This window comes from Haliaeetus albicilla, chromosome 12 (genome assembly GCF_947461875.1).
Source record: "Haliaeetus albicilla chromosome 12, bHalAlb1.1, whole genome shotgun sequence".
Lineage (NCBI taxonomy): Eukaryota > Metazoa > Chordata > Aves > Accipitriformes > Accipitridae > Haliaeetus > Haliaeetus albicilla.
This window is the reverse complement of record NC_091494.1, coordinates 26,899,726-26,921,609: the sequence shown is the minus strand read 5'-3', so window position 1 is coordinate 26,921,609 and position 21,884 is coordinate 26,899,726. Positions and strand designations below refer to the sequence as shown.

Below are 21,884 nucleotides of genomic sequence, written 5' to 3'. Positions count from 1 at the left end.
TCGCCATGTTGCTTGGATCTTTGTAGCGGCCATTTCGGTACCCCCTTGGCCTTTGTATCTTTGGCCGGGTCGATTTAAGATCTTTTCCACAGTTGATTGATTCTTTATCACTGACAGAATGTCACTTTTGGTGGGATTCTCAGTAAGCTCAAAGTCTGATGCAACTTCCACCAACTTTTTACTGTTTATCTTAGCCAATGGTACAGCATAGTCCTTGAGAAGCTTTTCTGTATGTTCCAAAAAAAAGACAACGCTCCCCCAAGATAAACAATAATGTTGCTTGAACGCAAGAAAGCCTGGAGCTTTCTGGTCTATTGTGCCATGGTAAACAACAATGTCACAATCAAAGCATGGATCCTGTAAGGACTGACGTGGAGACATTTGCAGGGGCTATGGGAAGAGAATAACCACATATTAAGAGTAATTGCCATTGATCGTAAATGAGTGGTCAAGACACACTACTGTATTACTATTTACAACTTAACTGTGGGAATTTATGCATCTGAAATACACTTATACTGATTTATACATCATAATCACAAAGTCTAGCACAGCTTCACCATAAAACCCATTGCCACACAAGGACCTCAGAGGTCACGCAAGATTATGAGCATTTTTATGGCAATACATTAATTGTACAGAGGAACTATGTCTGATTTACCAAATACAAAAATTAAGCTCTACAGTGATTCACTGAACTACAATAGCATTCTTCCACTGAGACTGCCTCCACCTATCCCAGGAGAATGGGTAACATCCTGCACACAGGGTAAAACTTGGAACAGAAATGTTCCTGCCTCTTAACAGAACTCCATATTTACTGGGAACTTTATCCAGCAACTCATTAGCTCTGATTTTCAATCTAAAGTGCACTATTTTCAAACTATTTTTAGGGAACTATTTTTATTTAGGTTAACAACTCATTGATCTCCATTTCTCAAGTTTGCTTTATCTCTGATTTTCAGATCTCCTCTTTCATTTTCAGATGTCCTCAATGGCACAAAAGTCAAGAAGTCTGGAAAGATCAAGCAAAACTCCAGACAGTTTGCTACGGAACACAATAGTTAGCTATAAAAAGAAAGAAATGTCCCTTTTGCATGGGGATCAAGAACAATCAGCAAGCATTAAGCAGTCAAGGTCAAACTCCCCTATAGTCTTCTGTAAATATAAAGGGAAACACTACATTTGCTTAACTGCAGTGAGGGAGATTTAGATGAGACATTAAAAAACTCTTTTATAAGAGTAAAGATAGTTAGTTAAGCACTGGAACAGATGGCCTAGGGAGACTGTGGAGTTGCTATCACCAAAAGTTTTCAGAACAGGTTAGAAAAACATCTGTCTGCTATATTACAGGTACAGGTAATTCTGCCTGGAGGTCTAGATAACCTCGTAACATCCTTTCTAGACTTATTTTCTAAGATTCTGTGAAAAAACAGACAAATTTAAGTAGAAGACTTGAGAAAGTAGAAACTGACAATATATCAAGTATTTCCTATTTTACTTCAATATTCACTATTTACTGGATTTGGTTCAAACCCTCCTGTACCAATTCAGTGATTTACAGTCACTTCCTAAACCATCTCTGGTGAAGACAGTATTAAAAAGATGAATAAAAACCTCATTATCCTCACTGTCTAAATACCTGTGTCTGAGACAGAATCTGTAGCTCAGATTCCAACTGTTGAGCTGGACACGTCCACACCGGCTTTGACTTCCTTGCTGAAACCATGGAGCTGCTGGGTGGAAGTGGTGCGATGTTACCTTTACTAGAGGAATATGTGCCATAAATTGCTTCCTTTGAGTTTGGGAAGGCGGTGATGCCTGTATTCTCAGGGTCCACCCTACTACTAATCTCTCCTGTACCAAAGAAAAAAAATTGATTGCAGGTTTCATTGTTAGAAGTGCAACAACAGCATCAAATTGATACTCTACCACCTACCATTAGGTACTGGCATGCTCCAGTTTGCTCTCATGTCCAAGTGGGTTGCAATTTTCAGTTTTAATCTATAATGTTCTAAAGTTTGTCGTATGCCAGCCAACAGTATACCCAGGATAACAATGTCAAAATATTAGCACTTATACTCCAGGTTATTCCATATATAATTTCAGTTTTCAACCACCCCTTTTCATTAGGAGAACTTTTCAAATTTATGGGATTGCTAGTGAGCCCACTGCTCATTTTGTTTACATTCCTTTCCATACTGATGTTACATGCCACAAGCAGCTGTAGCAACAACAGTTTTGAGTACACTCTGTGGTAGATCAGAATCCCATTGCCTAGAGTATATTCACTTATCAGGAGGCATTCATATAATCACCCTAGCAAAATAGATGCTTGATCAGCTTTCTAAGTCATGACTTACAGTAACATTGGCTTTACACTAATGCCAATAGTCAGATCTTCAGATGCAGGTGCTTAGAATTTGAAACATACAGGTAGGAACCTACCAGGATCTCAGAAATGAACAAGGACCAAATCCTTACAGGAATTAAGAAATCTGGGTCCCATTCAGTTGCAAGACACAGGATGCTCACATATATCTTTATGCGCTTAGTATTCTTAAGAATTTGAGTGAGTGCTCATTAGACAGCTGTTCCCTTGTGAGGTAAAACAAGGGCCTGAAAGTGAAGTTGGAGATGCACCTGATGGTTGTTATCAATCCTTTGTACTCACCTACAGCTGATTTCTTGTGCTGCCTGTGCAATTCATGGAAAGGTGCTGCTTTGGATACAACAGGAGGTGTCTGGAGAGTTATCTTTGCTGCTGGAGGGACAAGCCTTTGCTCAGTTAGGCTCAGAACACCTACAAGAAGATGACATTACTGAACAATTCATACCTATTCCAGCTATGAAAGAAAGAAGTAGCAATAAAGTAGTAGCAATAAAGAAAGAATTAAACAAAGGCAGACCCAAGTTCTTCCAATTCCAAATCAAAGCTGGAAATGCAGCGGTTTTCTTTTATTTCAAGATTCATATCTTTCAATATTCAGTATTTTACCTTCAAGGAAGGTGAGCTTTGCCTATAAAAATTGACAAACACATGAAAGATATTGTAACGCTGCCGATTCTGAAAAGGAATTATATGCTTGTGCAATGGCAATTTAATATGCAGAATGGATAAGAATTAACTCTTGTAAATGTAATGTAATCATGTAATCATGAATATGGACTGATTGCTAAAATAGTCCAAGTGCAGGTCTAGTTAAGATTGAATGATTAATAACTAGATGTTAATCATGACCGTTTATTTTGACCATGTTATTTAGTCATATAAGAACCCTCCATCACACGCAATTCTTCTTTCCAGTAGCAACTGAACTCTGTGAATTACACTATAACTGACTACGGGAGGATGATGCTCAACATAACATATGCTATGTCCTAGGTTAGCTACCACACGGAGTAAGTAGTCTGAAGATGATCTCTACCCTTTTGTCCTGGTTTCAGCTGGCATAGAGTTAACTGCCTTCCTAGTAGCTGGTACAGTGCTATGTTTTGAGTTCAGTATGAGAAGAATGTTGATAACACTGATGTTTTCAGTTGTTGCTAAGTAATGTTTAGTCTAAAGTCAAGGATTTTTCAGCTTCTCATGCCCAGCCAGCGAGAAAGCTGGAGGGACACAAGAAGTTGGCACAGGACACAGCCAGGACACCTGACCCAAAGTGGCCAACGGGGTATTCCATACCATGTGACGTCACATCTAGTGTATAAACTGGGGCGAGTGGGGGTGGGGGATCACTGCTCGGGGACTAACTGGGTGTCGATTGGCGGGTGGTGAGCAATTGCACTGTGCATCATTTGTACATTCCAATCCTTTCATTATTACTGTTGTCATTTTATTAGTGTTATTGTTATCATTATAATTATTAGTTTCTTCTTTTCTGTTCTATTAAACCATTCTTATCTCAACCCAGGAGTTTTACTTCTTTTCCCAATTTTCTCCCCCATCCCACTGGGTGCTGGGGGGAGGGAGTGAGCGGCTGCGTGGTGCTTAGCTGCTGGCTGGGGTTAAACCACAACACCTTTGCAATGTTTGAGATCACAATTCTTACAAGTTTTGATGTGCCAGAAAATTTGATTACCAGATATCTGCTGCAAACAGGAAACAACACTGTTTATGTAGCATATAGCTGGTGGCAACAGTACCCAGGTGGGCTTCTGTGACTCACCTTTTGTTATATCTTCTTCTAACAGGGGTAAGGGAGAATCCATGTAGCGAGAGGCAGGAAAACCCCAAAGGTTGCTAACTGTATGACCTTTCACTATCTTCTGACTACACATCTAGGAAGAAACAGAATCTTCTTTTAACAGAGAGAAATCCGGGATTTGCAAAGACACACTTTTCTACTCCCGCAATAATAAATAATAAATATAATTTCTGCTATGAATAGTTTCATTAAGATTTAATAACATATCAGTACAAGCACCGCTTTTACTACTCATGAACATGCTACAGGATTGTCTACTGTCATTACTTTAGTAATTTAAAATAAAGTTAATTAAATCCAATTGATGTCTTGTGACTTCTGCTATGCAAAAATCAGTGTACTAGTTAATAAAGAAATCACAAGAAGTTTGCTCAATTTTAATGACTATAGTGTAAACACAGTATTTCTTGACAGAACAGTCTTTAAATATATAAAATACATACACAGCCAAGGTGCCAGAAAGAAAAGGAAGTACTTTCAAATATGTAAATAAATTTTCATTGGAAAGAATACCAATGTAATTAATATATGTGAAACTACTCACAAATCAGGGAACAGTGTGTATCACAGACTTCTGAAGTTTCAGGGTTCCTCAAGGACAGCAGGGAATGACACAGCCTGATAATGTGATGTGAAACATGTGCCACACTGGCTGTGTTAATGTGGGAATTAAAGCTCCCTTACTTCCCCAATTAACCTGTGCTTGCCTGAAAAAACAGAACCTGCTGGTTCTAAGTGCCAGGAATTCAATCGGTGACACACATCACTTTGGGAGAGTGATATCATGTGTCTTACTGTTATGGTTATTATTGCACATAGAATCATGGAACACTGCACAGGGAAAAGAATAGATTGCCACCTTATACTTCAGTATTATAAATACAAAAACTCTGTGTTATCATCTAACATTTTTTTCTCTCTCCAGTATCCTAAGTATCTTCAGTTTCTTTCTGACTAGGAATACACATACTATTCCATTTGCAATGTAGGTTGTACTCAACTCCTAAAGAAAGGAGTTCTCCTAAAGAGAGCTAGATATTCAGTGGGTTTAAAGCATTACTGTACATGCAACTTCAAGGCAAGTAACATCACTGAGATCTCTCACTTGATCATAGTGAACCACCACCAGCAGAAGATTATATTTTCTCTCACCTAGCTGATGCTTGAAAAATAAGACAATGATGAACCTAGAGAGACATGAAAAATTCAACTTAAATAAACTCAAATGTTTTATGAAGCAAAAGGAAAATTTAACACTAGTCTATCCAACCTTACTCTGTCAACAGATTTTTGGAAATCTAGATAAAGGTTTCTTAGTTTTAGCAGCTAAACTACCTAGGGATTGGGTGTGCTCTAATATATGTTGCTCAGAACTTCCTCTGCAACTTTACAGGTTCTCCAGTAACTTTCATGCTGGGTCCAGGCAACACAAGAAGGAAGTGACTAAATTTGAATGAATAGGGTAAATAAGTGCCAACACATAGGTGTGAATATATTATCAATCTCAAGAAGAAGAAAGGTAGTTGGCGGGGCATACTGGGTCTTTGAGCAAAGAGGAAAGCCAGCAGGCAGACTGGACAAGGAAAAAGACCTGGGGGCAACAGGGTCAGGAAAGAACATTGAGACAAGCTGGACAAAGAGCCTGGCAGATAGCTTGGGAGCCTGGCAGAGAATCAGGCAGGTAAGACTAGGATATGTTCTGGAAGCAGTCTCAGAAGACAGTCTCAAGGAACAGAGAGACAGGGGCAAGATAAAAATGGCAAAAGGGGAAACTGGGGAAGACTGAGAAAAGGAAGCAGACAGGTTTGTATGCAACAGGGAGCGTCTCCCTCACAATTTGGAGTGGACCTCAAGATTCTACAGTCTCATCTTTAGTCAGCGAATTGCTGTGAAACCCAATAAAAAAAAGTCCCATGCTTTTGTGGGTGACAATCTGTTACCGCTTACTCCATTACTCTAATAGTTAGAAATTCTTACAGTGGATACAAATGTTTGAACCCTACTGATGAGCTATATGGAAGACAACTTAATGCCATGTACTGGAATTTTTTTTATTTGCTTTTTAAAAACTTATTTAATTATGAATGATAAACTACCTTAAAATAATATTAAATACATAAAGTCAGAAAGCTAGGAAATATTGATAGATCTGCAAAATGGGAATAATGGTATATACCTCTTTTATAGAGTACATTGGAACTTCCTGGTTTAAAATACTAGGTTTTAATGTCTAATTATCATGCTTGTGTACAGCTTTTAGTACAATAGGATCCAGGCCATGATTGGGATCTTTGAGCACTATTGTGTCATAATTAGTGAATAACATCAACCATCAACTTTATAGAAAGGGATAGGCAATTCTAAAGAACTGCTTATAATCCTAATAGGGAAATGAGATAGATCAAAATAAACTATTATTATTTTTCCTCCCAATTTGTATAATAATACTGTCCACAAGAGACATTAGGGAGAGAGAAAATATGTACACTTTATCATAATAGAGAATCTTTCAGAGAAATCATAGCTACTCATTTTAGTTATGACCATTATGAAGCATTATGCTTCAAGGGATCTAGAGGTATGAATCTTCATGTCCTTGTGTTCCAAGAAAATAGCAATAAGCATGTAACAAAGATTAACTTTATAAGAGCTGGCATATAAGTGGCTTGATACTGAGAAAAGGGAATAATAAACCACACTTTTCTACTCACTCTCAGCCCCAGCAGTTTGTTGGGGACACAACAAAAATACATAAAATGAAAGAAATTTAATTAAACAGTGACTCCTTTTTCAGGCTATTGCTATTGTATCAGTAAAGCAGCACTGATTTTACTATTGGTCAGTTTTATCCTAGTTTAAATCTCAGGAGTTTTGTTGGTGTCGTGGTTTAACCCCAGCCAGCAACTAAGCACCACACAGCCGCTCACTCACTCCCCCCCATCCAGTGGGATGGGGGAGAAAATCAGGAAAAGAAGTAAAACTCCTGGGTTGAGATAAGAACGGTTTAATAGAACAGAAAAGAAGAAACTAATAATGATAACACTAATAAAATGACAACAGTAGTAATAAAAGGATTGGAATGTACAAATGATGCGCAGGGCAATTGCTCACCACCCGCCGACCGACACCCAGCCAGTCCCCCCAGCGGCAAATCCCCGCCCCCCCACTCCCCAGTTCCTAAACTAGATGGGACGTCACATGGTATGGAATACACTGTTGGCCAGTTTGGGTCAGGTGCCCTGGCTGGGCATGAGAAGCTGAAAAATCCTTGACTATAGTCTAAACACTACTGAGCAACAACTGAAAACATCAGTGTCATCAACAGTCTTCACATACTGAACTCAAAACATAGCACGGTACCAGCTGCTAGGAAGACAGTTAACTCTATCCCAGCTGAAACCAGGACAGTTGGGATAAACAGCACTATGAAACATACATATTTCATTTGTGTTCATAGAGATGTAGTAAGCTACAAAGAAAAGTGATTCAGGTGGAGTGTATGAGTTCAAAAGCAGCCTAGAGGTTTTCTGTTTGTTTTTTTTTTTAACTGGAAATGGATATTTAATTCTTCTTTGCTGTATCCTTTAATTCTATAAAGTCCATGGCAGGTGTCATGTTAAAATGACAGATCAACTGTGATGTAATTTAAGCTCTCATTTACTCTCCACAGTGCCACTATGATTCGCTTTATTACATAGTACAGGCAACATAGTGGAACTATGGAGCTGACCCAAAACAGTTACGGAAATTCCACCCAATCTGTACACCCTTCTATGTTGTTTCAGCATCCTATTTGCTGCCTTAGCTGTCCTCTTGAAGACTTCAGTGAGATATCAAAGCAGAATTTGACAAAATGCTTTCATCCTTCAGTTATTTTCACTAAAATTAAGCCAAGTCAATTACAACAATAAAAGCTTAAAAATAATATTAAGTACTGCAAAAAATAGGTTTACTTTTAGCATCATTTTATAGTTTTATTACCATTATTCAGGGATTTAACTTAAAAAGATATTTAAAAGATTGCATCTTTTTAAAAGGTTTTCAATAGACTTCAATCTGCTTATGTCAGTGCAATTTAAAACCTTTACTCACACCTACAGCTTTTATGGCATAAACACAAAACCTGGTGAATTTAATACCACTTATTCTGGAACTGGCACCTCCTAACTAGTATTTTAATGTTTGTAGTGTAGACTGACCCAAAACACCATGGAAGCAAAGGATCACACCCTATACAACACTAACTGTAGGCACCTCACCTGCTTTCTCTCTGGCAGAACCCAAGCAACTGTTGCTGCTATGAGGTGATTGGAACCTGAAACATTTTCCGGCATGAATAATGTCTTCTTGTGAAGTTTGTTATGAAGATTGTGAATCAGCAGGTATGCTTTACTGAAGTCAGCACACAGCTTGCTTCATCATGGGTACTTTTAAAGTACAGTTTTATAGAGCTGGAAGGGAGCGCTTAATTTGCAGTGCGGACTAAGGCTTACTTGCCTTAAAATATGCTTGGAGTGTGCTGAAAAACTATTTTTTCATTTCAAGCACTTCTGAGTGTAATTAACCTGGGACATGAGAAAAACAATTCTATTACCCTTTCTAAAGTGTTTTTCTCCTGTGGATAAACCTCTCCCACTTGACTTTTTTCTTTTTGCTTCATTTTAAATAGGGCACTTGTAACACCACAGAGATTTTCTGATTAGTTCTCTATTTGTTTTCTTTTTACCTAGACAGCAATATTTAACTAGAACAACTTCTTTTTTAAAATATCTTTATAAATATGTTTTTCCCCTTGTAAAAGAATAGAGACTAGTATTAAATATAGAGAAAAGATGAGTACTACCATGTATCAAAACTACAGTTTATCAACCAGGAAGATAACATAGATGAGGTTTGGTAAGTAAATATCAGAAAAATCACAGAGCTTGATAGTAATGGTAGAAAAGGTATATAATAATCTATCATTTCATTATTATCTTCTCCAAATTGCCATCTACCTTCATATTTTTCATTAAGAAGCTCCTATCAAGATTTGATGTCATAATCCCTATAAAGGGAAGGAGGAAGCATAACAAAATAAAATAAGTGGAACTAAGGTCAGTTTTCAATAAGCTCACAAAACTGAAAGGAAAGAGCTTGTAGAAGGCAAGTCTAATTGGAGGAAATCGGAACTCCATTGAACTGTCTGTTCCACAGATAAAAAGTACTAGAGAAACAAGCTCAAACTATTCCAGACATGAAGCAAGATAGGAAGGATAGCAAGTTATCAAACTTGATGAATCATATGTTCTTTGTTGATCTCAAAAGAAAAAAGCATACAGAAAACAGAAGATGTGCACATTGATGACTGCTTCTTGTTCGCTTAAACAGGTACAACAAAGAGAGATGCAAGTAGAAAGAAACTTCTGGGTAATTAAAAATGACATCATTAAGTACATTCATAATTATCATTAAAAAAGCAGCTAGTTATGAGTAGAATCAACTCAACTATAGTGTAAAATGGAAGAGGTCTTGGGCTATCTTAAGGGCAAAACAGATCAGATAGTGCTCAGAAGTTTTTAAATTGGCTGGTCCTGATAAAATACACTCTAGGATACTTAAAGAACTGTCTAAAGCAATCTCAGAACTGCTGGTGGGACTCTTGTAGAATGGAAAATATACTAGAAGACTGGAAAAGAGCATAGTGCCTATCTTTGGAAAGGGGCAAAAGATGTGTTGAGGAATTCTAGCCCTATTGGTTTAACTACAGTTCTTGGAAAAATTCTTAAAACAAATAATCAGACAAGTTAATTATAAACATCTGGAAAGGAGCAAATCAATGAGCAACTTGGATCTGTCAAGATCAAATTTGTCAGACCAATCTAATTTTTTTCTACAACAGGTTAGCAAGCATTGCGAGTGGGGTAGAAAAAGTAAGTACTACTTATCTTGACTTGAGCTAGGCTTTTGAAGCTACCTGATCATGGTATTACATAAGCAAGCTAAGAAAGCACAGTTTAGACAAACTTACTTTAAGAGAGCTGCAAAGCTGCTTTGATAAGTAATTCAGGAAGAATTTCTATGTCAGTATGGAAGGATACTGAGAGGGTTCAATGGGTCTGTCCCCTAAGTGTTACAAATCAACAGAGCCTGCTGTTCATGCAGGAGGAGGTGGTATCTAATTTTTAAGCAGTGGGAGAAAATCAGTTCAGACTGTAAAAAACTCAAATGGAGTAAAGGCAGAGATGCTAAGTGATTTTCATTCTTTGCTCTCAAAGGACATCAAGTCCAACCTTGAGTGTACGACCCACAATAGATCAGGTCAGCTTTGGTTTTGTCTAGATGAGAATTACTGTAGGATTTCACTGCATTTTATAGTTTCACAGCCTTACAGTCTAAACGGATGCATTTTTTCTGTGTTTATTTACACCCTGAGCAGCAAAGCAAGGAAGCAGTATCAAAGAATAGCTTTACTCATGCTTGCATCGTCTGTCAGTTTCTATAGGAAAAAACAGTCTTGTTCGGATGAAATATCTGTCAAGCCAAATAATCTTATTAATAAATAGTAAATAAAGAAAGTGTTTAACTCTGGTTTCAAATAACCTAATTTTGGTCCTCCAAGTCTAAGAACCAGCACATGGAATTCACTGCAGAAATACTGAATACTAAGTAAAGGACAAATTCTCACCAGTGTCAGTGGAACTATTCTAAAGGCAGATGAGTCAAATTTATAACAGTCTCTGTAAGAGATTTAAAATATGAACAATTTTTATGACTGGTTGTCTTTTGAATAGGAAAATTGTACAGAAAGTTAAAATTTGTCCTTTTCATTCTGATTTACATCGTCCAGCATTTTATCGACTTAATGATTAATACAGTTTCCCTTAGATGCAATACTAAGCTATTAATACATATTATTTCCCACAGATTTTGTTTACGTAACAGAAAATAAAGTCCCATTTAAATGGAACAGAGCAACTAGGCATCATTAACAACAGGTCTTATATGTTATTCTTACCTACTTTAAGCTCTTAAAGTAACCAGACATGGCTCTGAACTGACAATTTTCCATGTACGTGGAAAAATCAAGCTTTGCTCCTTTTATGGTGTACTGCTAGCTCTCCCAGAATTTACCTCTATCAAAATTCTGCCATAACAGGTGCAAAAGAGAATAGATGGAGAACTTCGGTGAATCCCACATCTGCTTTTTGAAAAAGGCAACAGAAGCAGCACAGAAGGAAGAAAGAAAGATAATTGCTGGCTTGAACTACAATACATTTTACTTATGGGCAAAGGGCCAGCTTACACGAGGCAGTGTATACAGGACCAATTTATTGGAATTCAGGGGTGGGCCTCCATTCTTGTCCGGAGACAGCTGTAAACCAGCAGCCCATAGCATCACAATCAGGCACTGAGTTTTGTCAAGGAATGCTGATATGTACAGAAACAGCTTCAGCAGCTTCGGCTGCACCCCTACCTAGCAAAATGACAGTCAATCTCCAATTCCAGATGACAAGAACTGGATAAAAACTTAAAACAAATGGTGACCTTTCAAAAGATTAATTTGTTTACCAACAAAATGTTCTACGTTTGTCATCTGAGATGGGGGTGACCTTCACATTCCCATTTCTAGGTTGAAAGGATGCTGACTATAGTAATCTGTTAAGTTAACTCTATCTCACCGATTATTTCCTTTTTATTTTTAGTGACAAGATTTTATTAATTCACTGTGCTGCTTATTATGATTACATACCATAATACAAATGCAACAAGCTTATTTTGAATTACTGTAGTGTAACATCGATTTGTTTAAATCTCATTCTGCTACCACTGCCAAATTATGCTTTGACTGTAATTATAGCCATATGCAGAGGTTTAAAACACAATCAGGTTTGGAGAACCAAAAGACCTGTTCTTCTACAACTTCTTCTAGTCACTGGAAATGAAAAGAATTGCCCTGCTTCGCCTTACTTTATAATTTTGGAAATGCATAGACTTTCAGTGATAAGCATTAGTGATTAGCATGATGGAAATACTGAATAAAGAATGAATAACTGAGGATATGATTAGAATGGTTGTGCTCAAATAAGATAGCTTAACCCCCCCCAACACAAAATTGTTGCCATCACCATTAGAACCACACTATATAAGATGCAACTCATAAAGGCTAGAAATCACCATATTAAATTCTACCTCATGAATAAATTAAAAGATTCCCAAGTTTACAGTATAATATACATTTATAAGAAAACAAGGACCAAAAAATGCCGGTATAATTCTATAAAAGAACAGCAGTCCTATGAAAATGAAAGGTATAGTTGTGAAACTTTCCTACATTGCAGCAGTATGTCAGAATTATTTTTGCTGCAATTCAGACTACTATTTGTTTTGCTAGATACTCCATGGGAAGTATACATATTTAATAATTATCTACTCATCATTTTTCATTTGTTATCCAGATACAGGCTACAAAATAAAGTGATGCCCAGACTGCCCATGGTGTTTCAAACAGAATTACAGTCCTCATTTTAAGATAACTACAGAACTTTACAGAGGCTGAAGCATTAGTGCTTATCAGACCCAAAAAGGTACAAAAGGGCAATAGTTAATTGTTCTTAGTTTCTACCATAAAATCCAGCGTCAGCAACTTTATAATACCAAAAGAGCAAGAAAAGAAGATATTTAGCATGAAACAATGAGATCCTTACTAATAATTTTTCAAACTACTCAAATGGCAGGATAATAAAAAGTCCGTGTAGATTTGTGCTTGACCTATCTAGTCACCTCAAAACCAGTGTTTTTAATCTCATCACATTTTTAAACGCTCAGGTCTCCTTGAAAACTCAGATGCTGACAACTCTTAGAAAAAACCTGAATGCAGTTAACCAAGCAATTAGTTTTTAATTTACTTCAATGAGAGTCCTTCCGCCACTGATTTTTTTTTTTTGAGATAATCTTTGAACTTATGTACATATCTAGGGCAGGTACATGGGTATATGTGTGTGTGCCCGCATGTGTGCGTACAAATATTGCCCTCTAATGGCTGATTAGTAAAAACAGGGTAGGTAGCACCTAACTTGACTCTTGTAGCTACTTTAATTGATTTTTTTTTTCCAAAACTAAAGACCATATAGTTTTAGACCTGCAACTACACATCGATTTATTTTAGTTACTATTGGTGATCTATAACTATCACTGCTTTAAGTGCTAGTATAGATCACATTTAACAAAAATGCCTTAATTCACAATCTCAGTAGTGGATTTTGCAAATCCAATTGCAAAATTTTACCCCCAGTGAAGCCAGAACATTTCAAAATATAGACGGTGTCACAGGATTTGAAAACTTTGAAAAAGCACTTACTTCAATAAATGCTGCAGAATAAATTAGAGATAGGAAATACCTACTTGTTTTTTCAGCCCATCTCCCTGTCATAAACAGTTCCTTAGCAACTGTAAATATGTATCAGCAAGCTTGACTAATTTACACTAAATGATTGAAATTTAAGTCAACATTAAGAAGTTTTCTCCGATCAGTATATGTTTCAGTGAGAGTGGTATAACACATGGCTCTCTACAGTAGTAAATGTTCCTCTCTGTGAGTGTTTTAGAGTGGTTCTAAAAAGCTATTAGCCATGATGCTTTTTTCTAATTAACTCTATATCACAGGGTTAGACAAATCACCTCTTAGACTGGGCAACAGCTTTCAAAAATATTTTTTTGTAAGTGGCAGCTTACAACTGTGCTGTTCACAGATTCTGTTTATGTACTTTAAAACCAAATACCTTAGAATGCCTCTTATAGTACTGGGCTTGCTGCATAATGTTTCTATTACATAAATTAAATTGTATAAGAGCATCCTTGTGTGAGACCATTGGATATATTCTTTCATGTGGACCACAGTGCTGTGCTAAATTTGTGAACATAATTGATCTTTGGAAGGATGCCTGTCCCTATTAATTTTTTTTTAAAAGCATACTTGGCAGAAAATGTCATCTTCATGTTCATTTGTTTATTTAAGAGGAGCAGCGGCTGCAAAGCAGAAATTTGGAAGAAACAAAACTTAATTTGCACAATTTGAACATCCTCAGACCAGAAAGAAGAATAGAGAAGGGTGATTTGATAGCCACTAGTCAGGGCACTCTTAGGAGAGTGTTGTGGAAGTGCTCAGTTTCAGCTTTGGTAGGTAATTGTTTCGTACTAAGGGAAACAGCTTGACTAGAGATAAAAGAAAGGCTGTGCTTCAGAATACCTTGAGCTTGATAGTGAGGACACTTGGGATCTAAACGACATGGAAATATCTCCATATGGAAAGGAAGGATTTGAATCTGTCCCTCACATTCCAATCTAAGTGGTCCCAGCATGGAGCTAAGAAATAGAACATGACATTCCCTCTCAAACCATGTCAGAAAAATAAGATGTAAATGACACCTAAATTTCTGTAGTCACTCTAGGATTCCAATTGTCTTTCAGTATAACCTCTATTTTTTTTATTCAGTGACACTGATTTCTGGTCAGGGTCAGCAATCATGTGGCAGGATTGCTTTTTCAAAAAAAGTAAATTAAAAAGAGCATCAAAACAAAGTGCAAGCATTTTTCACTTATTCCTAACAATCCAGTTATCATCTGAAAACAGAATGATTTCTTGTCTTTTTAAGAAATGGCCAGAGAATGAACAAATGAAAGCCCATTCCTGTCAGCAAAACCCCTTTTACTTACTTCTTCCTTGATCTTTGGGTGACATCCTAAACTCCACAAGCTCCAGTTTGCTTATCCTCAATCCCTGATTTTACTGAGATTACTTACCATGAACATTCCCATGTATACTTACACTTTTGCTGGATTGGGGTCTTGCTACCTAAACCTGTTGTGCTACAGGTTTGTTTTCCCCACTATTGTCACTAAAAATGTTTTGACCATTATACATCAATGTCAAAAAGGAGGAAATTTTGAGATACTTTCACTTAAAATATTTTTTTTTATTTAGGTCTTATATGTATTAACTTTAATAGTGAAAAGTAATGCATATAAGCCCATAAGATAAGTTACTTACAGGAGCAGATTTTTCCTTAATTATAAGTGGCAGCCTGGTCTCATAGTTCTGTGGTTTCAAAACAGCTTTATTATCGATGTTCTCTGGGTCAAGCATAATTTTCATATCCATTTCCATCTGCTGCTGAAATATATAATAGGCATAGCCTTAAAATAACTGCACTAGGACAGAAGTGTTTATAAGCACGAATTGGCTAACATGTTCATAAATTTGCAAAACGATGATAAAAATTCATGTTATTTAACTATCCACACAGAACTGGGCAAACAATGAATAAGTGCCTTTTGATTAGATGGAAAACTTAGTAAGGCATACAACTACTATTCACATATACACTTTTGCCCAAGTTTATTCAATTAATTCCATTACAAGCTCTGAAATTTCCCAATTTGCACACCTTTGAGTTAAATTCTGAGTGAAAAGGACAATCAAGTTTGACTTCCTTGATTAACATAGGTCATTTGTGAATTCCATTTACCTGTGTTATAACAAATGTTTTATAGGCACCCTATCTATTGGGAGGGTGTTATATGTGCATTCTTCCCACAGATGATAATAAGAAGCCAATCTACCTTGGCCGTGTTTGCCAGAGACTTTAATTCAGGAATCATTGACCTGATGGACCAGGACAGCTTCTTTGGATCAGTTATGGCCCATTGGCCCAATGCAGATAGAGCACTTGCTTATAAGTAAATGAGGAAATAAAAAATCCTTATCGTAATAAGAATCAAACATAGTGGTTTCTTAATGTACTGTGTTATCTGCATAGAATAGATTCAACTTTTTGCTAATAAAAATTATTATGATTTACATCCTGATGGACAGAAAGAGACTTTAAAGTTTCATCCACTTATAAAAAGTATCTAAAGCATATCCTTTTCCTACGAAACCAGAAGTGACACCATCTATTTTCACTAAAGTATAAGTTTCTTAAGTTTAAAACATTTTGGTTCATCTTAATGCGTGTGCTTTAGTTTACACCTGGATCTGTATCAAGTGTAGTAGTATCTCCCAATACTCTTATTGCAATAACATTGCTAACTGGACTCTGCACCCAACTGGGTTTATTTACCAAACAAGGCCAAATAAGGAAGAATCCTCAAATGGCAGAAACTGTTCTATCACCAGAGAAGTCAACAGAGCTAAGGTAATTCAGAGTTGCCGAGGGCATGGCAGTGTAGGTGCTTAATTCCCAATACATGGATACAGGAATACCAAAAGCTCCCTTACATAGTAAGATCCAACTAAACATATTTATACACAAGAACTCTCTACTGATACTTCTATTGTGTAAATGTAAAAATAAATTTATGAGAATTCTATTTTTTGACAAACAAAATATGCCGTAAAAAGTTTAAGAATCATTACATGTATATCTGAAGTATTAAACAATTGTATTAGTTTGTGAAAGCACTAAAAATTTATTTTTTAGTTTTAATTTATCTGCACAATGTATTCTCTTCTTTTGATAGTAATTACAAGCAGATGTATCAATGAGATGCTCATTTAGATTTGGGTTTGTAAGAACAAAAGTTATTATCCAAGCCAATTACTCTTTTACCCACATGGCTGCACAGAGACAGAAAGTTCAATTTTCACCTCATCAGTGATTTTGTGGTATTTATTTTATTACTATAACACACCGCTGTACAGAAATGAAACTGCTTGTGCTATTAAACAAGAATTGGGGGAAAACTGAGTACCTTCTCAATTAAAATAGGAGATGATTCACAATACAGACTCCCCGCTCAGACGGACAGTGAAATGATCAATGCTGGAGTGGCAGATTCCACACAGGTTAACAAGAATTGAAATGCTTAACAAAAAAAACTGATAAAAGTTACTTTGTCAGCTTAGATGTATGGCAAGTGACAATTCTACATTTGCAGAAGCTGGAGCAGATGGCATCATTGGTTTCTTCCATCTATATTATCCATCCATCTATATTACCCAAAATCTTAAATTTAAGCTATCTTGAACCATCTTGATACAGAATTAGCAAAAAAGATGAGAATAGCACGGTGAATAGTGCATTATTACTAATATAATGCTCAATTGAAATCAGAATTATTGTGCTCAATTATTAACATGGAGTGTACAGAACAGGTTGACATGTTCAGTACAGTTAAATGGTTCAAATCTTGTTCTACTTTAACACAAAAGTCATTTCAGAGTGAAGGGCATTTTTATCATGTAGTAAGCCAACAAACCTGATTCACTATGCAATTCTGTTTTGCAGATGCATGTGGTGCATGGTTTCTAGTCCAGTCCAATTCCTTTATGAATGGACTGCATTATATTAACCTTTGAAACAATCTGTATTATCAGTAACTAAACCACTTTTCATGTCTAGCTATTTATGTTATTTGCACACTCTAGAGCCCCCTACAAACATCTTGTCATTTACATCTTTAATTCTATTAATGATGAGAGCATATTAACTTCTACTGTATATTCACAATGTCACAGAAAGTATCAACTTTTAGGAAAAAAACCCACAATCCCCAACCAAAAACCAAAGCTGCCCTAACATCAGTTCCGGTGTTTTCAATTAAGCTTTTTTTTTTTTTTTTAATTGAACTTACACAGTTACCAGTTATGGATAACAATGTCTTTTCAGCCATTGCTATACAGAGGCTTTACAATTACTGCATGAGGAAGACACCTCTTTACAGTTCTCAAGCTTTATTAGAAGAAGAAATCCAATTACAACACATAGTGGATTAAAAAAAAGGGGGGGGACGGGACAGTGCTTCACAATTCCCCGTGAGCTAGATTTGCAGAGTCTTACCCTGCTGCTGATGTGAACCAGAAATACTGTATGTGTGAGTAAACAATAATTTTAAGCCTATTCTGACACCTGTGGGCAAGCTATTTCCTGTATGACAAGTACTCTAGCAATGCATATATGAAAACAGCACCTGTGCTTATTTGACTTCAACCTTGTTTCATCCGAACTACTACAAACACAACTTAGGTTCCATTTCTACTCTTGGACATTGTACTATGGACTGCAAAGCACAAAAATATTACTGCATGAATTATTAATTTCTCTCAGAACCACTACAAGTTGAAACATTGATTTCTTCAAGCCTGCATAACTGGAAATTTCTGCAAACAGAAAACTATTCAGTTCACTATTATTTCCTTTGAGTGGAAAAGAATTTTGAAAAACACCAAAGTATGCTTAAAAAAACCCAAACTGTTTATAGCTACAAGTAGGGAAAAGACAGGAAGTAAGAAATTGTAGGTGATAATTTCCCAGCTGGATTTCACAACTATTTAATAATAAAAGCTTTTTATGTTGGCATGCTGGGCATGTAGAACAGCTGGCAAAACAGCACTGTTTGCCATTTTCTTTATAATGGGAAATTAGGGCTAGCTTGTGTGTCACTGGATATGCATTTCTAAGCAGATGCCATAGCTATCAGAAATGAAAAGACAAAGAGAAAGTCAAGGCAGGACAGAGCATGTGCTCCACTGTAAATTAAGCTCATTGGTGCACATGAAGAGTTGGAAGACCACAGATAATACAGATTTTACAGAGTAGCTGAACTCTGATAATTTTTTTTTTTTTCACAATATAAGCATATTCATATAGGACAAGGTTGGAATACGGTCTGGGAAAAAAAAAAAAATCAGAGACCTCACTGCACCTTATTCATCATTTCAAGAATAAACAATATTTTAATACTACTTTATATTGTGACTTCTTTTAGAAAGCTAATCAGCAATGTAACTGTTCGGCTGCTCATTCTGATTATACCATTTCAAGTAGCTTCAATCCTGGCTTCTGGTATTCTAGTCTTGGAACTAGAGGGCCTCTTCTTAAGGTTCTCTCTCACTCAAAACTCCCTCAGATTTAAACAGTAATAACCCAAAATTGTGACAATGGGTATTTTTCAATTCAACTAGTTACCTTCATTTGTTTTTAAAACGTGATTGAGGAAACCACCTTGAACACACCAGTCAAAATTCACAGCTTAGAATAAAAAAGAAAAAAAACAACCTTCAGATACAAACATTTTAAGAAGACTTTAAATGATCTTACAAGGACTTCATTTATGAAAAACAGAAAAAAATCAGATTTCAAGGAGAAAACCTATATTTATCATAGACGTTCACTACCCTATACATGAACAGAAGTCTTTCCCAGAATTTGCCCTATCTTTTATGCAAAAACAAAAAAGAGAACCACTTTTAGTCTCAAACAACACAAACATTGATATCCAAGCTCATGCTATTCCAATACATAGTTCCATTTATTTTAAACATGTTACTTGCAGAATCACAGTTAAGCATATGGTATTTGCAGGACTGGGACCTTAAAGCAGAACAAACCTCTGGTTTCAGAGCTCTTTAACAATATACTTGGGGGGGTGGGTAGAATAAAGAATGGAAAGCTTCTGGATGCACCCATGATGATACTGAAGTTCTTCTTAACTTAGATTTTATCTGGACTGTGAGGCTAGGAGAAGGCTCCTATCTCTCAGCCCGCTCATTCTACTAAGAATTTTTTATCACTGTCAGTCATAGATGGTATATTGTCAAAAACTGAATCCATGTGGAGTCAGACTATAACATTATGGAAACAGCTGGTAACCTACAAGACACCAGTCTCATTTAATATGGTCTCTGGCACATTAAGTAGTATGTTATTTCAGACCTGTGAACTTTGAGAAATGCGTAGTGCTGATTTGCTGTACGCCTGGACAGTCATGGGCTCAACAGGTACTCGTGGTAAAATAAGCTGTTTCTGAGAAGCACCGAAATGAAGGCTCCTGATTTAGAAAGAAACAAACAGTGAGGTTTTAAAAAATTACTTTGATTTTACCTATTAAACCCATACTGCTTCCATCTGGTTGAATCTGAAAGACTATATTTTTATTTAAATTTGCATTTAGCGAAAAAACCACAGGAGTTAGCAGAAGGTTGCTGTAGCTACTTAGAACTGCATTTACTTTTGTATTGTTTTTTAACTTAAAAAAAACCCCAACAAAATAGCAAATGACCAAAATAACCTCATTGGGGCCAATAATTGTGTTTGCTTTACAAGATTCTGATACCACAGTTTTTCTGTCTTGCTGCTTGCATCTATCTCTGCAATAAAACAGCTGTTTCACTTACCATTTAGGGGGCTCTTTTGAATGTACTTCTTTATCATCAGTAGACGAAATAGTTAACACTTGTCTGTTCATAGTGCTTAAGTAATTTTCAGCATGTTTCTGTTAGAGGGGAAAAATAACGTTTAGACTATTAGAAAAGTATGAGGGATATGAAATTTATTTAACTAATTTAATTTAGCAATCCACTCGACTGAAAAGTTGATAGGCTTTGTACTTCTGTTGCACTAAATCTGATTTTGGCTAACGGTATGAGGCACAAGATCCGTTAATTCTGATGACCCAAAAGAGGAAGCCACCATTCTGAACTGTAATGTCTGATGAATCCCATAATTTCCTAATCAGAAAGAGATCTTACAGGATGACAAATACCTGGCCCCCATAATATCCTAATCAGAAAGAGATCTTGCAGGATGACAAATACCTGGCCCCATGTACTCTAAGTGAATTACTGACAGAGATCTCAAAAACTGAATCGTCTTCTGGATCTGCTCCATTTTACCTACTTTCAGCCCAAATTTGGTTCTTTCAATTGCTGTTCCAAGGTCGCTAATATCCACAGATTTTACATTTTCTTTCCAGTTGATATTTTTCACTTTAAGTTTGTGAAGGTCTTCTTGAACCTAAAAAGCAAGTTATGACAAAAATCACACCCATAACCAAACACCATGGGATTAAGTGGCAGATTTAATCCAAATTAAATGCCTCCTAAATACAGGAAAGAAATACATGCAACTTCCCATACTTCTGTACTTTTATAAATAAGAGAATACAAAGCCAATGACTTTAAAGCCATCGACTGTAGAAACCTGAAGAAAGTTAATTTTAAAACAAATCTCGCAAAGCAAATGCAATAAGCTTCGGGACTGAGGTGTTTGGCCAAGGAATGATGTTTCATTACCCATTTCAAACATCTCCCTTGGCACAGATGGCTTAAATCTACAGGAATCTCCCAAGTGTTAACGAGCAACTGAAAAGTAGAGGCAGCCTGTGAGGAGACCATGTCAGCCCACGTCAAAAACGTATATTTACACTGCGTTAACAAAAAAAAAAAAAAAATTGAAGGTCCCGTTATGTTAAGAACCGTAACGTTTACAAAGCCCAAGCCCTTATCCAAAATTCACCGGCGACGCCGCCGCCGCTCCCTCACGCAGGGTCTGAGCCCTCCCGTTCCCCTCAGCAGCAGGCCGCGCCGCCCGCGCCTCAGCCGAGGTGTGAGGCGGCCTCCCCGGGGGAGGAGGGGTCCTGCGGGGGCTCGTCGCTACGGCTGCCGGAGAAGGACGGGGCCGAGCTCGGGCGCTGCCCGGACCCACCTGCACCAGGACGGCTCCCGCCTCCTGCCCCGGCTCCACGAAGCCGGCCATGGCGGCTGCCGCCCTCGCCCCTAGCAACGGGACGCGCTGAGCGGACCGCACGATCCGCCTCGCCGTGGGAGGGAGGGCACGTCAAACGGGGGCCGAGCCCGCTCTCCGGCTCGCTCCTCCCCTCGCGCTGTCCGTGCTCCCCCCGCCTTTCCGGAAGGGC

The 21,884-nt window shown here is 37.2% G+C and overlaps 1 protein-coding gene across 5 annotated transcripts in view; it reads right to left on the bottom strand.

The window, feature by feature from the left end:
* Nucleotides 1–21,871, bottom strand: part of IQCH (IQ motif containing H) — a 74,708-nt gene extending 52,837 nt beyond the window's left edge. The window contains exons 1-9 of one of the 5 annotated variants that reach the window (XM_069798641.1): nt 21,674–21,871; nt 20,867–20,983; nt 20,365–20,462; nt 19,904–20,018; nt 15,238–15,360; nt 4,170–4,281; nt 2,675–2,803; nt 1,643–1,857; nt 1–390 (exon numbers count right to left, since the gene is read on the bottom strand). The exon at nt 1–390 is cut by the window's left edge and continues 162 nt beyond it. In XM_069798641.1, the coding sequence (XP_069654742.1) occupies nt 1–390; nt 1,643–1,857; nt 2,675–2,803; nt 4,170–4,281; nt 15,238–15,360; nt 19,904–20,018; nt 20,365–20,462; nt 20,867–20,983; nt 21,674–21,724 (1,350 nt within the window). In that variant the 5' untranslated portion in view covers nt 21,725–21,871. Of the gene's footprint in view, nt 391–1,642; nt 1,858–2,674; nt 2,804–4,169; nt 4,282–15,237; nt 15,361–19,903; nt 20,019–20,364; nt 20,466–20,862; nt 20,984–21,673 lie in introns of those variants that run through there. The other 4 variants (XM_069798644.1, XM_069798642.1, XM_069798643.1 and 1 more) reach the window with 4 other exon arrangements.
* Nucleotides 21,872–21,884: the final 13 nt, after the last annotated feature.